At 42.2% G+C, this 17,279-nt stretch overlaps 1 protein-coding gene across 4 annotated transcripts in view; it reads left to right on the top strand.

Moving 5' to 3' along the window:
* Positions 1-17,279, top strand: part of LOC117270807 (MAM domain-containing glycosylphosphatidylinositol anchor protein 2) — a 337,292-nt gene that overhangs the window by 305,850 nt on the left and 14,163 nt on the right. For all 4 annotated transcript variants that reach the window (XM_033648706.2, XM_078173655.1, XM_033648709.2 and 1 more), the window contains 2 exons: positions 3,072-3,227; positions 11,696-11,857. In XM_033648706.2, coding sequence (XP_033504597.1) covers positions 3,072-3,227; positions 11,696-11,857 — 318 coding nt within the window. The remainder of the gene's footprint in view (positions 1-3,071; positions 3,228-11,695; positions 11,858-17,279) is intronic.

Raw genomic sequence — 17,279 nt, forward strand, 5'->3', positions numbered from 1 at the left:
GTTGATCCTGCGCTTACCACCTTCATTAAACTGAGTGTGTTAGTTCCCTTCTTATTCATCAGTATATTCACTGTGAGACATTCCCCTACACGTGACTTGTCATAACCTCACACTAGAGAATTACTTTTGTTTTTTCTTTCGAAACTTAAGGTTTCACTCCTCCACTGCACACTCCACTAGTTTACAAATTGCAGTCAAAGGGGCGTGGAGAGCGGCAAAGGAGAAGGGAGGGCAAGGGTGAAAGAGGGGGGAGCACCAAGTGTCTGCACCTGCACAACTACGACTGAGAAGATGGAGTGTGATAGAGAGGGAGGGAGGCGGTGTCAATTTTAAAAACTGATTACAGAGTCCTACAAGTGAGACACTACAAAACATCCAAGGACAATCATTTTTACTTTCAGTCATGAAAAAAAGAGGTATTCAAAAATGATTGGCAGTTCAATAGATTTTATTTTAAACGTTATAGTATTTCTACAGGGTTAGGGTTAGTCGTCAAATATGATGTTTTGTCACACCCCTTGGTGTGTGATACTGACGCAGAAGGCACCCTTTGGCATTTGGGATCCACCAGGCTTTCAACAAACTCCAATATAAACCCATACACAGCAATATTTGATGCTCAGAGCAACTGATGTAGTATAAAGAGCAACGAGGTCCGTGTAGGGCAGGAGCAAGGGGAGGTGAATGGGTCAATCATACACATTTTCAGCGAGGACACTGCTATTGGTGTCTTGTGTGAAACCAAAGCCAATGCTGTTTTGTTGTAATGTTACGTAGGAACTTATTCTAAACCAAAAACATGATGTTATTTTGTTACTTCAACCTACCTGTAGCCATTTGACAACTTAAACCACGTGTTACATGTTTTACTCAGGTGACAGCTGTATGTCACATGCAGTACAGACTCTAAAGCAGTGGTTCCCAATTGGTCCAGCCAGAGGGTCCAGATTTCTCCTTAGTCATTCGTTTGAGGTCCACACAGTTTAATATATTCAGGGACATACTTGCGTTCGGTCATGTTGTCAACGTCGTCAATTTTTCCCAAACTTTACATGTTTCGGAGTCACACACGACCCACATTTTGGACCGCAACCCACCAGTTGGGAGCCATTGCACTAAAGGATGCATCTCATAAAGACACTAAAGGGTGCCTTCGTCATCTGTATCACACACCGACGGGCGTGAGAAAGCATACAGTGGATTTTTCAAACCACTTTCACATGAGGTTTGTGTGTGAGAGTGTCTGTTTAATGGATGCTATCCACTATGCTTTAGTAGCGGGCTGTCCAAAGAATCTAAAAAACAGTTTTGAAAGCTGCCATTCCTTGACATGACCTAACTGACAGGTTCAGATTACTATTCTAAGTATCTGGCAAAATTATAGAAAGGATCCCCACAGAGACAGACTATTTTGTGAAAGAGAGAGATCCTTTTTGTTTTACCAGAAACAACCAAAATAACAGTCATTTTATCGTTGTGAAACACACTTCATTCAAAGTCACCAGAAACCATCCTGGTTCATCTTTCCAGTGTTCCAACAATAGCCACCTCTGGTTTGGTTGAAATAAACCATTAATTCACCCAGTTAGATGTAAAAACACTCTGGCACTATAACCCTAAAATCACAGTTTATTTAAATGGTCTGGTGGGTTTGTCCATGGCAATTTGAGGGCAACAAAAAGGATCTCACACTTTATCAGACAGTGAGTGCGTTTACATGGACAGTTTAATTCCCTTTTCATTTGGAATGAAAGTTCATTCCTATTAAAAGTGATCTTGTAAACACCTAATTCAGAATGAAAATGGCCAATGCAATTAAAAATTCAATCCGATGTAAGGGGCTGGAATATTCCGTTTCTAATTCCGAATGAAAGAATTTATCGCACTTGTATACACTCATTCCTCTTTAAGTTCATTCCGTCTTTCTGCACATGCTCGTTTCCTTGCCTTTCTGGCGCGATGACGTATATAGCGCGCATAGCAACGGGCTGAGATAGAGCAGTCGGACTTGTTGCACTCACCGGTTTCCATTCGCCACAGCACGGTCTTCGACCTTCTATCTCCCTTCTCCTCCTCAACAGACGAAGCATTAGCAGAACAAGGTTGTTGTCGTACTGCTGCTTCAAGAATATAAGCAAAACAAGCCTGAAAAAGGCACTAAGAACGTCGTCGCCAAGCATCTTGTTATCCGGAGCGAGGACTACAGTGTTTTCCTCCGGTAAACGTAAACACGTAACATCCGCCCCGCCCCCTATCCAATCAGAAACCTTCCCTGCCCCAAACCTTGCGCAGACCCGAATAAAGGCGATTAAACTGATCTCCCGTTAAACCTCATTCAGAATGAATATTTCTCATGTAAAGTACCTGGAAAGACTTTAATTCCGAATGATTTCATTCAGATTTATTTAATTCGGAATGAGAAGCCATCATGTAACCGCACCCAGTGATAGACTGTTTAGCCAGTAGTAAAAAAGTTGTGAGCTCCTATATAGTAAATTTAATACAGTCTCCTATGCGAGTTTTAAAAACAAAAGTGATTTCCCAGCATCGTTCATTAACTCATTAACTCAACACGCCCCTTTACTGTGACTAGACATCAGCTAGATCTGTGCCAATCTCAAGGCTTCAGAACGGGATTCTACAAACCAAAGGGTGACATCATGATGGTTCTTCCATTGTTTTTATACAGTCTATGATTCTGACACACACACACACACACACACACTGCCATTAGGTGTCTTCAGGGTGCAGCAGTCTCTGCGGGGACTTTCTTTCATTTAAAGGGAAAAACGACACACACTCAGTGACGTCTCCACAACAGTCAGCAGGAGGTCACGTCTTAATTTAGAAATCCTGTTCACCAGATCATATGGTGTAATTAGGACTTTGCTGTTATATAAGGTATATATCCCCCTGAGACACACACACACACACACTCATAACACTCATGAATATACAGTAGGTGTCACACTGCACACATACTGTATCTTCTTGGCAGTGTACTGTATAACTTCTGGCTCCTTTATAACGATGTGAGTGTGAGAGCCTGGTTCTGCTCTGTCGCTCACCAGGAGAGTTCCACTGCAGCTTCGAGGAGGAGCCCATCTGCCTGTTTACCCAGGACAAGAATGATGATTTTGATTGGACACGGCACAGCGCTGCTACCCGCGACACCAAATACACACCCAACACCGGGCCCAGTGGTGACCGCAGTGGTTCCAAGCAGGGTAGGTATTTCTAGAATTCTGACCATGACCTATTGTGAGATTTAAGTGTTTACTAAACCCCTCCTCAAAAAGGTTGCCCAGTCATAGCTTAGCTGTGGTAACAGCAATACTTTATATCCATTGGCTTTCAAAAACAGAACAAGATCAAAAGTGTAAGGACAGGATTAAACAGTGTTTTTATCCGCTCTAACCTTAAAGAGGACGTTAGCTTAACTAGAGCCCTTTGGACAACAGCTAACAATGATGTACGATCACCAAAGTACAAAACTAGAACAAAATAGGCTAATGAACTCCCAGCAAACAAGGTGACATGATGACCAACGCAGCTAGGAGCTAACGTTAGGCTAACTTTAGCTAACGTTAGCTAGAGATGTTAAAGATAACTTTATATTTCTTTCCAGCAAAGTGACAATATGTTGCCTCAAACACAATGTTGACTTACCTTAGAACAGATGTAGACATCATTGTTAATCTTATTCACGTTGAGTTGATGTTGTGGTCTAACGTTACCACACAACTTTATCCAAAGGAGACACTTTTCTCGGTTGAGATGTGGTTTAAAGTGTAAAAAATACACCTGGTCGCCCAGCCTCTCAGGATACCTTGTGTCAGAGTTGCATGTACCCCATGCACACCGTTTGACCATTTTTAAACTTCAAATCTCAGAAAAAACTCATAAAACCGAACAAAACTGACTTTCTGTAATGCATTTCAATGGACGTCCAGGCAGAGAATGTCCCAGTGTATGGGAATGGCTATACGCACTGTGATTGGCTCATCACGTTTGAGGGCGGGGCTTACCGTGCGTTTACACCAAACGCGATGGACGCGATGTCATCGCCCGTAACGCGAGTATCGCGTCGCTTGATCACAAATGTCACCTTTTTGATCATCGCTTCGTCGCTTCAATCGCAATGACACAACCCTCCTCCCGCAATTTTCTTCACCTCCCGCTATTTTCTCGTCAACCATGGCTGAGTTAACTACCGTAGCTGCTCTTGATCTGTTGTGGACATCTGATTTGGATCGGAGACCCAAACGCTGCCGTGTCTGGGTTCACAATATCCTCCAGAAACGCACACAGCTGGGTGAATATCATCACCTCCTGCAAGAGCTGCGTCTGGATGACGGTCGTTTCCAGCGGTACTTCAGGCTGACACTGGCCCAGTTTGAGGACCTGTTGGCCCGTATCAGTGCGAGGATCTCCCGCCTGGACACCAACTACAGGCGCTCCATCCCAGCTGCGGAGCGCCTGTCCATCTGTCTCTGGTTAGTAGCTTATAATTTCTTTATGAATGGTTAGATATCAACGCTGATTGGATGTCGCGGCACAGCGTCACGCGATGTCGCTTGAAAAGTTCAAATTTTTCAACTTCAAGCGACACACGCGATGGACGCGTCATCACTTCATCGCGTCGCTCTTGTCGCCTGAAATGCGTCGCCCGAAGCAACATCGCATGTCATCGCGTCATTTACATTGATTTTGAATGGAAACTTGTGGCGTTCATCGCGTCCATCGCGTTTGGTGTGAACGCACAGTTAGCCTTAGGTCAATTGGATTTAAGTAAGTTGACACTGCAGCAGGCCCAGACAGCAGAGCTGGCACAGAGTGGTCTTGAGGACTGGTTATCAGGGTGGGCGAGACAAGACTGAGTCTACGTTAAAAGATTCTTTCTAGACATGTTGTGAAACAGTGTTTCCCAACTGGTGTGTCGCAGTCCAAAAGTGGGTCATGGGTCCATTCTTAATGAATCTCAAGTGACTCGCAAATGTGTCAGGTTTGTAAAAAACACACTTTATTTTGAAGTACAGTTAATTTCTGGTACAGAGCTTTTTGATTTTTAAGTGCTGTTTCATGCTTTGGAATGAGTAACTAACAAATAGCTACTTAACAGAGACAGCAAACTAGCGCGACCACATGGCCGAATACAAGATGCTGAATGCATTTAATAGTGTGGACCTTAACCAGGACAAATCTGGACCTCGTTTCTGGACCAGTTGGGAACTACTGTTTTAAAACATATAAAGATAGTCTTTGAATAACAGCTCCTGTCTGATATTGGCACACTGTCCTCTCTCGTTCAAAAATAATTTTACGATTATACAAACGTGTTGGACAAAAGACATATTCAACTGATATGAATAGTCTGTTCTCAGTGTATGTGCAGGAGAGGCCTGAAGTTTCAACACCGCACTGTAACAAAGGATATTTAAGGTGAGCGCAGTGAAACTTTCCCCTGTCAGCAGATGTGAAAACAAACTCTGCACATACATTATTCTGGACAGTGAAGCCCAAATATCCAAGTGAGGTCACAATAAAACCAAGTTTTATCACTGGAGAGGGGAAAAGAATGCAATCAGTCAGGATGAGTTGTCAAAATAGAAAATAAATCCATAAAATAAGTTAAAAATAATAAGTTAAATAATCTAATCTTTTGTTAGCTCAGTCTTTTTTGGTTGTTACAGCTGTCAAGATGAGCGTGTCACAACTCTGACAGCATCAGAGAGACAGAGAGAGCTGAAGGAGAGAATCATGAAACTGAAGCTCAAGTTTAGTTAGACAGCATGTATAAGTAAATTAAACTCACCACTCAATGACAAATTTGGACATATTCGCAACTAATCTGTCACAGCATGAATGATTGATATCAGCAACAGATGGAGGGCCTGTCTCTTTTTTTTTTTTTTTATGGCTGACACAGCGAGCAAGTATCTGATCGGGAGGGGCAGTAGCGTTTTCACCGCTGATGGACAGAAGGTGGATCTCAGTTTTGATCCTCAGCAAAAAATTCTGAGAGGATGCTGTACTGAGACATCCTTCATGGCTCGATGATGCTGAGACGTGTATCTGTAGCTCAGAATTATGTATGTAGCCATAAAGTGCACATTTATGACCCTTTTACAGGGTTCAGCTGCAGACAGCGGTCCAACAGTTCTGGTCTCTTAGCGAACTTCAACCTTCATGACCACCATACCGGGGGGAGGTGGAATCTATATATAACCATTTACCATTTACATTTTATTAAGACTTAAAGTTATGCATAATTAAGAGCATGGCCGCTTTGAGTGACAGGTGGGTGCCCTCCACTGACAAGAAGCTACCATTGTGACAATGTTGGTTAGACTGATGTGTAATAATAACTAGAGTGGGGAGCCCAAGATGGCAACTATTCAGTCCACTGGAGTTGCTCGCCTGGCACATACACCAAAATAGGTTACTAGCTTCTGGGTTTACTTCTGCACACGTTCCCACTCGGCTCATGGAGTTCACATTGTGATGTTGTCACAGATTTTTAAGTCTCTTTTCTCAGCTTGAGAAAAGTTTGACAAATATAAAACCACCATGGCTCAAAAAACCATAATAGAGAGTCATAATTGACCAGTTTGAGGTGTCCTGTCAACAATTTAACAGACTGTCTTCTGTAATGGTGATCAAAGGGGGAAACGCTTTTGGGGCCAAAGGGGATTTTTTTTGCTGCAACACTGTGAATGGCCACTGGGAAAAATTGGAAGAAAGGCTGAGCTGCTTTCCTTGAGGCCTGGTGAGGAAACGTAACCATGGCATAACCCAGTAGTGATAGAGTGTAGGCATAGGCGTAGCTGTCACTATGTCAGTGTGTTTTCAGTTCATGAAAGTTAATTGCAATATTTTGGTTGCTTAAATAAGGCTTGTTGACGGTTGGTTTTACTGAACGACCCTTGAAGAAGTCATATTTAAAGGCTCTCGAAGTCTTCCTAAGCTCGAAAAGCACACACACATGAACGCAGTGCCCATGTCTCACGGTCTTGTGCACATGTGAACGTGGTGCCCAGAGAGGCAGTTAGAGCTACAGGTTACAATGAGGCTAGCTCTGTTGTGTTTGATAACATTGTTGAACGTAAACAGACGTGAAGTGTTTTTGTTTGCCATTTGCGGAGTCTGGGCTGCCTACAGAGACCGGACTTTTTCACAGCACATTCAGAGGACGTGTAGCTAGCGGATCGTGAGGACATGTTTGCTGTATGTGACAAAAACTTTTCAAGCATAGGAAGACTTAGAGAGCCTTTAATTTTTCACTAAAATACCTTTTGTTTTATCTGTATTAAGCATGTTTCTCAACAGCAAAAATTAGCATTAGCATTAGCATTATCACAGAGAACCATAGCTTTAAATGTGCCACCCTGTTGTCCAAATATGGTCACTTCTGGCCAAACTCGAGACTTCAAAACCAGCGGGTGACATCATGGTGGCTACATCCATTATTTTATAGTCTTATGGTTTAAACCAAGTCATGGAGTTAGCATTAATTAGCTAGCTACCTAGCACTGATAAAACCTGCTAGCAAGTGTTGTCATTTCGGCCAACAAAATCCACAGTCCCAGGCTAGAAATTTGTCTGAAATCAGTTACAACTCTTTCAAAAATGACCATTAGTGTAAATCTGCCACAATTATAACAGTTAACCTGACACACATGTGCTCTGCTGGAACTGAAAGCTTTAAAAACATAGCTGTTGACCATAGCTGTAAATGCGCCATCCTGACAAAGCTAGCACCTATCGTTAGGGTTAGCTCCTCTCTCTCATCCAAATATGATCACTTATGGCCAAGCTTGAGGCTTCAAAACCAGTGGGTGACATCACAGTGGCTACGTCCATTATTTTATAGTCTATCGTTTCAGTTAGCAAATTAGCTAGCTACCTAGCACTGATAAAACCTGCTAGCAACTGGAGCATTCCATGGAATTGGTGCCTTTTGCATCCCCAAGAAATAATCAGTCTGTTAACAACAAACAATTATGTAATGTAATAATATAACATTACTTTGTCTTTTGTCCTCAATATGACATCAAATTAAAGTCAATTGAATATACTTTGAAATAATTAAAATTACTTTTATGCTGATGAGGGTTTGGTTTTTGACCTGTCCCTCACTATGACTGTTGTACTCTAGCCAGACATTTAAATTGTAAAATGTAGGCAAAATGTTAAAATGCTAACATTTACATGTTGTTTTAAGTCTGATTTTATTGTTAATCAATGTTTTTGGGAAAAATATAAATTATTTTTTATAAATATTTATCAATTTATCGGTGTCCCCTGATTTCATGTCTACCCTTATGTCTAGCCTTAACTGTCTTTAATCCCTGGCTACTTAAAAAATAAGGCACCGATTTCGTGGAATGACCCAACTGTTGTCCGGCCGACAAAATCCACGGTTCCTGGCTTCAAATTTGTCTGAAATTAGTTACGACTCCTTCTGAAATGACCATAAATGTAAATCTGCCACAGTTATAACTGTAAACCTGACACACATGTGCTCTGCTGGAAATGAAAGCTTTAAACACATAGCAACAGGGGTTAGCAAAGGGCCAGTTGGATGATTCCTTGGCTGAGCCATTAGTTGGGTGATTGTTTGATTGAGCACTCCTCAATGTAGCTTCATACACATGATGGCATGGTGATTGGCACATTGTGTTTACAGCAGCCCAATCATGTGTAATAAACTGGAATCAAATTGGAAACTCGTAATTGCTAAGCTCCCCATGACACTGATGAAGACTATGTATGAAAACATAGATACAGAGAGGTACATGTAGCAAAAATCAACCAACAACCTCAACATTTACTAACCAGTAAGCAAGTTACTCCATTGAATATCTCAGCAGGGTATTTATGTACATAGCTGAACAATCATAATGAAACGTTATGCACAGATAGGAAAAAAACACACAGTTGGTGTAAGTGTAAGTGATTATTTTTGCCAGCTGTCGGTGTTGCTCTGAAAACACTGCACCTGCTCATCGGATTGGAAAAATGATGGTTGAATGCACACATTTAAATGGACACCACTCTGTTATTTCTTATGTAATCCATGCATGAATACATGAATCCCCACAGAGCCGCAGCACAGTGTCATTATCATGTTACTGCTAAATTGCGTGGCAAGATATGAAATTAGCAGCTTTCCAGCATGAATGCTTTACCTTGATCCAATACATGCAAGCATCTCTCTAGAAGTTTTGCCTTTTATGACATGTTGAAAAAAGTTGGAAAGATTCAAGTGTTCCAAACTGCATATTAGATGATTTCAGTTGTACTCATTGTGTCATCAATTGCTTGATGCAGCACAATCTAACAATGAGCAGCCTTGATCATTTATTTTCAAGATAATCTTGTAACTGAGTCTCCGTTGCTGTTTCCATGGGTACCCAAACCAGAGAACTCTGCACAGAATTTAGTATTCAATATGTCGGTTACATGTGCAGGTATTCAGTATTCAAGAACTTAATAAATAAAGAATCAAAATAATTGGATTTGCAGGAATCCGTCGGAGGATTTTATATGAATCCGCTGATGGAAGATATCCATGCAGGAACATAACTGCCTATTATGGTGCTGTGGCACCAGCAGCAGCTGAAGCAGTAAATAATGCATTGGCTTTAATCACCTAATGGTTTCAAAATGTCCAGCATTTCATTACCGGCCCCATTTCTCTTTGCGTATAATTATCTGATATGAGATTCAACTGAGGGAGATATTCCATTTGATTTTGGCTGGAGGGGCGTGGAGCCGCTCACTAGCGACCTTCCCTGTGCCTGTGGCAGGACAGAGACTGGCTTCAGATCATTCGGCTTAGACACAATCAGAGGGCTGTTTGACTCGCTGCCGTTACCGCTGCTGTCCACGACTGTCAGACCGAGGGAGCATAAATGTAACCCCATTGTTATCGTCTCGATTTGCCCCAGGTTATTGCTATTGGTAAAAGGAGAACTGTCCTTCGTAGAAAGCCCTGCTCCCTTATCTCTGATATGGAAGGTTTCATTTCCATCATGCTATCACAGACCGGCTGAGAAAGCAGCTGAGCATGACCAAGGATGCCTCGCTTTTCTCCTAGTGTTTACAGTGACAAATAATTTGCTGGTATATCAGGAGGCAGTCAGAGGGTAGTTGTGGGAGTCTGAACACTGCCTGACAAAAGCTCTCATATATTTCAAAGGAATACATCCACTGTTTGTGCAGTTTCCCAGCGAGGCTCAATGACTTTGTCCTGTGCCCTGAGGGTATGTACGAGGCACTCTCAGAAAATATAAACTATATAATGTATTACATAAAACAGACTGCATACATTGGTCCTACAGGTGACATTAACTGAGATCTGGGAATGTGGCAGCAGGGTAATAAACACGATAAACCCACAGTCAGACAATTTCAAAGAAATCCCCATGTTAGCCAGATGTGTGACCTACCTTTAAACTGTGTGCACAGCTCTGCAGCATGATTATTTTTGGTGGCTATTTTTGCCTATTATTATTATTATTATTATTATTATTATTATTTGGCCTTAGGTCAGCTAAGATAGAAAATCGAACCCAGGCTGCTGCAGAGGACTCAGCCTACATAGGGCACAGACTATACCAGGTGAGCTAGAGGTCGCACCAAATCGAGTAACCAATCAATAAACCAATTGATTATTACCAATTCAGGGGGGGTCACCTTCAGTTGGGCCCAAACAAATTTTTCATAGGGGTGGCCAGATGGGGTAACTGAAAATCATAGGGTGGCCCACCAAAACCAAAAGCTATAACTGTATTTTAGGAATTCTATGATGTTGTTGAAGCATATTGGCTTATTGAAAACGATATCAATATGAAAGTTAAGGAACTGTGTTGGTTTGGTTCCTTTTTTTACAGTTAATATTACTAATTATCTAACGTGCATAGGCTAATACTGGTACTTTTAACATTTTGAGCTCCACAATAATCATCTTATGTATCTGTACATGTTGGATAAATAATTTTCCTTCAAAAAAGCCGGTGTCCCTTCCCTTAAAAAGACAAATATACAGCTTTAGTTTGAAGGAGTACATTGATTGTAAGGAACAAAAGTTTATTGGGAACAAGCCTACTCAAGTTCAAGGGAAACTTTGGTAAGAGTTCAAGGGACCTCTTTGAAAATGGCTGTGCCAGTTCTCTCGTGTTATTTAGCCCCCTCCTGATGTGGTTGATACCAATGGATGTCTGAGGTTGTAGCTTCACATGATACAACTACCTTTGTGCTTAGCCAAAAAATGAGTGCACCAGAGCCTGTTAATTAGAGAGTACAGTGTTAAAAGTGAAATTAACCATAGCCAAAACTACAAACTTACGATACGATACGATGCGAATGGCCCTATCTACAGCCAGTGTTTGGTTTGTCCGTTCGGCGCTACTGTAGAAACACAGCAGTGCCAAATGTCAATCTGTGTGGATGAGGACCTGCTCCCTATATAGACAGAAATGATTCATTCTGGGGTAACAAAAACACAACAACTCATATTTTTGGGTGATTATGAACTAAAGAAAACATGCTTATTATATTATATTTCATTTCTGCCATTGTATCCCCCCTAAGTCCTGCACACTGGACCTTTAAGGACCTTCACTTGCAACAGCCTCCCGTGTATTTACTGATGTCTTATGTGTGTTTTTACATGTCCCTGTGTTTCAAGGTTTCTACATGTACATTGAGACGTCAAGACCACGGAAGGAAGGGGACCAAGCACGGCTTGTAAGTCCGTTTTTCAACGTAGCACCTAAAAACCCGTACGGCATCACCAACCCTCCCGCCTACTGCTTCGGCTTCTTCTACCACATGTATGGAAAACACATAGGTAAGAAACATTCAACAAACAGTCTGTTCAACAAACATCTGTGTTGTCCTTGGGGGTAATCTGCCATATCTCCACTGCTGAAAAGATCATCTTAGTATATAGTCATTGCTCAGTGATTCATGGAAATGATGAAGAAAAGGATAATTACAATCATTCTTTAAAGAGTCTGTCACTGTTCTGTGCTTGTGGTTGCTTAAGCAGCAAAAGCAACATCAAGTAGTGGAACTGAAATTGCTCTGGCAATTTGCTGCTAAATGAAGGAGATGCATTCTTATCTGCGAGGAACAGTCAATGAGGAAACAACTTCACAAATTTTGTTTATCAAAATTCATTGTCAAGCATGTGTGTGACATCACGCTGGCTTTGAAACAAACATTAAGAGATGAGATTCTTGAAATTGCCGTCTGCCACCTGCCTGTTTTGCAATGGGTTTTGACGTTTTTGTCAAAAATAGTTGAGACAGGAAACACTCACTGAGGAAAGAAAGGGTGAGCGGCGGCACTTTTTCCTGTAAGCAACAGAATTTCAGTCATTTCCAGAGAGTTTGTCCCTGTGGTGGGTGCAGCAGGGAGTTTTGTGCTTTCATGCTAAAAATTTTGTAAGTGCAGCTGTCAGATGTTTTGGAGCAAAAGATATCTTGTTTTTGCAACAACTTCCTTCAAAGGTGTGTACACGAATCCTGGGCATTAGCTCTTACGTTCCTCTCTGAATGTAGATAACAACCTTGTATGGCCCATTTGAAGATGGCAGAGCGACTGGAGGAGCCATCTGTGGCTTACATCTGACTCTTACGCTTCCTTCACCAGGGACCCAATCAGCCGACCGCGAGCACTCCTGCTCCAAGTGCATGCTGTTTGTGTGTTTGTGCATTTGGGAGTGGTGAGAAAGATTGGATCTCTGGCAGAAAAACAGCAGGCTCATATATTGTTGAAGGCTTGTATAGGTGACTTCTCTGTCTCGGCTTCACCCCGTATCATTAGCGGCTGCACAGGTTCATGAGGCAGGTGAGGGGCCCCGCTGGGTGGGTTGAGGGGTCATGTGGTTATCATGGGGGATGGATGCTGTTAAGGCATGAGAGCACTTTGTTAGATGGCTAGCTGATGTTGTGCACTCAAAGCACCACAGAGAGCATTTACAAAAATTGCAAAATGATAATTCTAAATTTTATTGAAATGTTCATAAAAAGTTTTTCTAATTTGTCTGGCCTCTCACTGCAAATGGATCACATTAAAACTCTCAAAAAATTAAAGTCTATTCAATATGTTGCTTATGTAAAAAAAAAATAAATAAATAAACAGTATGTCAAAGAAATCTTCAACAACCCTGTCAGAATTTTAGGTGTACCAAAGGTTTAGCAACTGTGGTCTGTTTTGACATTGAGGCTTCGATCTCCAGATATTAATGGACCCACTCGAGTGCCTCTCAAACCCAAAGCAGCTCCCACACCGGCCTCTACAGTTGTAATCATGCATGATGGTTCCTGTGTCGGTGCTTTTTGAACTGGAAAGCCTTTTACAGTCATCAACAATCCAGCACTGATGTGCATTAGGTACATCGTGTGTGGTTTAATCACAGTTTGGAATGGTTATTTATTGTTAAAGGAACAATCACACCCATCTGTTTATTAAATACTCACCCAAAGTTACGTTAAATTCATAAGGGACACTTTGTCTTTCTCATATGCCTCCATGCTGAATGAAGAATCCAAAAAAACGGAAAAAAAGTCTTGATGAATTGATGTCATTTGGGTCCACGTTAAACATCCATGGACAAACTGTCACGCAAGGCTGCTGTCAGCCCTAGAGTCGTCTCCTTTGGTCTGAATCAGGGACTCATGTTGTCACAAAGTTGTATAATTGCCTAGAGTTGGTTCGTGTTCTCACGGCAGCATTTACAAGAGGACCAGATCAAATGCCTTGTGTGAGAAAGCTGCTCTTGATTGGTCAGAAAAATCCAGGAAGTAAAGCAAACGTTGAAGAAGAGTACACTTGCAAGATAAATGTGACACTTTCTAATGTCACAATGGAGGGACAACTACGCAGGTTGATTTTAGCGCTGCTCATCGTGGACTATATTGCTGTCATTGTTCATTTTAGTCAAACCATACAGTTTGAAAACGAGGCGCGGCTCCAACTAGAAAACAATGTTTTGATGCATTGGATGTGCTGAATGTGCATATTAAGGCAGTACAGGAGGAGGTGCACATTAATAATCCTCCAGGACTGTAACATGCTCATGTTTAACCCAAACAATGTGTCATGTGACTGCAGTTGCTTCACATCCAGGTCGCAACACCTTCTCACCACAAACCAACCGCACCAGAGTTCCTTTGGAACCGGACTGAGTCCACCTCTTCAAGAAGGTCTCGAAATGTATCTGTGCTCTCTTCAAAGCCAGACTGCACTGACAAAAACTTAATTTAATTTTAGCTTGCTTAACACAGGAGCTGCTGGTCTACCTCTGCCTCGATCAGTTAGTTTGTGTTATTGTGTGACTTCTAAAGTGTTTGTTCAGATTTACGAAAGTCACACAAACAAACTACTGACTGAGGCAGCAGGAGACCAGCAGCTCTTGTGTTAAGCAAGGTAAAATTTAAGTTTTTGACAGTGCAGTCTGGCTTTGAAGAGAGCACAGACAAGTTTCACTTTCAGTTCAGTTTTAAATCAGAAAAAATGCATGTGTGGGAAGAACTGACCATTCAACTAGATAAATAAGACTTGGATTATACTGCAGGAGCTTTGTAAGAGTTTGTAAACAGATGTTTAGTTATAGTTTTGCTGTTGTTAAACATAGACACCTATGACTTCAATTCAATAAGATTTTTTTCCATTTTTTGATTTTTTTTTTTTGTTCACTGGAGGAAAGCGAGAAAAATAAAGTTTTCTTCACACATTCAACGTAACACTCAGTAAAAAGCTGAAATATAAATGGTCATGTGGGGGGTGAAGTTTTCCCTTAAAGCCCAAGCCAACCAATGCCTCCCATGTGTCTCTACCATGGCCACCTCTCCTAGGTGTTTTGTGTTATGGAGCATCACCTTTGACGTTTGCACCTTAAAAAAGCCCAGTGACTCTTCACTCTTGGCAGTGGAAAAAATGTCTGGCATCCATGATCATGGCTGCTTGAAAGTCTGTGAGATCACACTTGAAGGCCATTCTCGGTGATCCGTTCACATGCAAACAAGTGTGGACATAGATTATAAGCACAGCAGCGTCGGAGCACAGTTTGTGTGGCATTTGAGACTGACACGCACAGTGACGGGCATCCATGCTTTCTGCCAGTGTGTCTTTTTGTATCTTACAACTGTGAATTGCAGAGTCCACATTTTTCAAATCCTTGGACTCAGTTCTGAAGTATCTCTCAGTAACATCCTGAGGCCCTGATCAAACAGAAAGCGTTTTTGCAGGTTGCAAAACATGAGGCACAGTGCACTGCCTTTTTTTTTTTTTTTTTTTAAAAAAAGAATGCTACTAGAAAAAAAATGCTTGCTGCACCTTTTTATTGTTGCCAGGCAACCACCCCATCACGTCCTAACACTAACCTTCCTGTGTAATTAATCTAACGATTTTTTTTTCCCCACAGTATTTAGTATCTAGTTGCTGCCATGTTGAGGCAGAGGGTGCTGTCTGTAGCTCTGGTTGAGGGTGAGAGGCTGTCAGCAGATAAACAGAGATCTGTGTGGGTACATGAGACCCTAAAAAAGAGGCTGGATCATGGGGAGTACCACCAGTTGGTCCAGGAGCTTCTCCTCCATCATGGACGTTTACAGGCATATTTTAGGATGACTCAGGGGCAGTTTGACAACCTGCTGTCTATCATCAGGCCGTATAGCTCTGGGTATCCAGCAACCACTACCACCAGTTTCTCCTCCATTGTTTACCAGCTGTAAACTTGTTGTCATGACCACCACAGAAGGCCCACCTCTCAAATCATCTGATTGGACAATGGGGAAAAAGCAGAGATGACATGGGGCACTTTGTGTTGAAGTTTTTAAAGTTGAAGAGGTCAGAGCACCAGGCTCCTAGAGTGCAGAAACGCAAGGTGCGTTGCAACGCAAAAAATGCGAGCAAAAAGCTTCATTCTCATTAAAAGCAATCACAGAAAGCTGCTGAAACACTTTCTGTGTGGCCTCGTTTCCACCAAACACTTTCGGTATGGTACTTTGGAACCAAAAGTAACCCTTCAGACATGGTACCTAGAGCTTACTGTAGGTCCATTCTAGCCTGGAAATCCAGACCCAAATCTAGAAAGATTTAGGGTCTGGCTATGAGTAATGCAAATGGCCCAACTCGAGGGGCGGCACCAAGCATGTATTTGAAAATATCACTGCACGCAATTGGATAACACTACGACCAATCAGAACAATACACGGGGTGACGTATCCAGAGCTTAGCTACCAGCGGAGCTAACTGGTAGATTAGACTCTTGCTGTATCCGCTCGGCAAAACAGCAAAAACATCCTTCTTGCAAAGGAAAGACTCGAGCGCCGTCTTCTGTTCCTCTTTTAGAGAAAAAGCCAAGTCTAACTCGTTCATTGTAGCGGCCAAAGCCGTTTCAAACAACTGGTGTTCATCCGTAGCCATCTTGCAGTGTTTACTGACTGATTCTGGACTTCGTCGTCGCAGCGCTGTCGTCATCTGTTTAGCTCGCCTCTGGCCCGCCTATATCAGATACACCAATGTGATTGGTGCAGCTCGGCTCCAACAGCATGGGTAATGAGCATCATTACTGATTGCCAGAGTGACTCGCTGAGCAAATTCAAATTCTCTCGCGAGAACTCTGGATTTCCAGGTAAGTCCATTCAGCGTTTCCACTACAAACAGTCCTCTTAAATGTGGGCGGGGTTGTTGTCGCTCACTGCTCCGTCCAGCACTCTGTATTTCTTCATTACCGGTGACACAGATGGAAGTCTGCACCTCATTTATCATCCACAGAACGAGGCTGCACGCCTCTCTTGATGGGATATTTTAAAAAAGGGGGTATGTGCAGTTAGTCCATCTCAGTGTTGCCGGAGCCCACAGGAACAACACTCCACGATGCTTTTTTTTCCAGTGAGAGCTGGAATGTATGCAGCTCGGGGCGTCGGTGGCTTAGTGGTGGAGCAGGCGCCCCATGTACAAGGCTGTTGCCGCAGCGGCCTGGGTTCGAATCCAGCTCGTGGCCCTTTGCTGCATGTCACTCCCTCTCTCTCTCCCCCTTTCATACTTATGTGTCCTGTGCATTAAAGGCAAAAATGCCCAAAAAAATATCTTTAAAAAAAAAAAAAAAAGGAATGTATGCAGCTCATATAACCTGGTCGAAATCAATATATACAAATGCTTGTTATCCGTGAGTTTTCACAGTGGAAACACAAAAAAAGCGTCCTGAACTGAACTGTACCACCCTGCTTGGTATAAATGGGGCTGTTGATATTATTCATTAA

The sequence above is a fragment of the Epinephelus lanceolatus genome, chromosome 13, assembly GCF_041903045.1.
Source record: "Epinephelus lanceolatus isolate andai-2023 chromosome 13, ASM4190304v1, whole genome shotgun sequence".
NCBI classification, from domain to species: Eukaryota; Metazoa; Chordata; class Actinopteri; order Perciformes; family Serranidae; genus Epinephelus; species Epinephelus lanceolatus.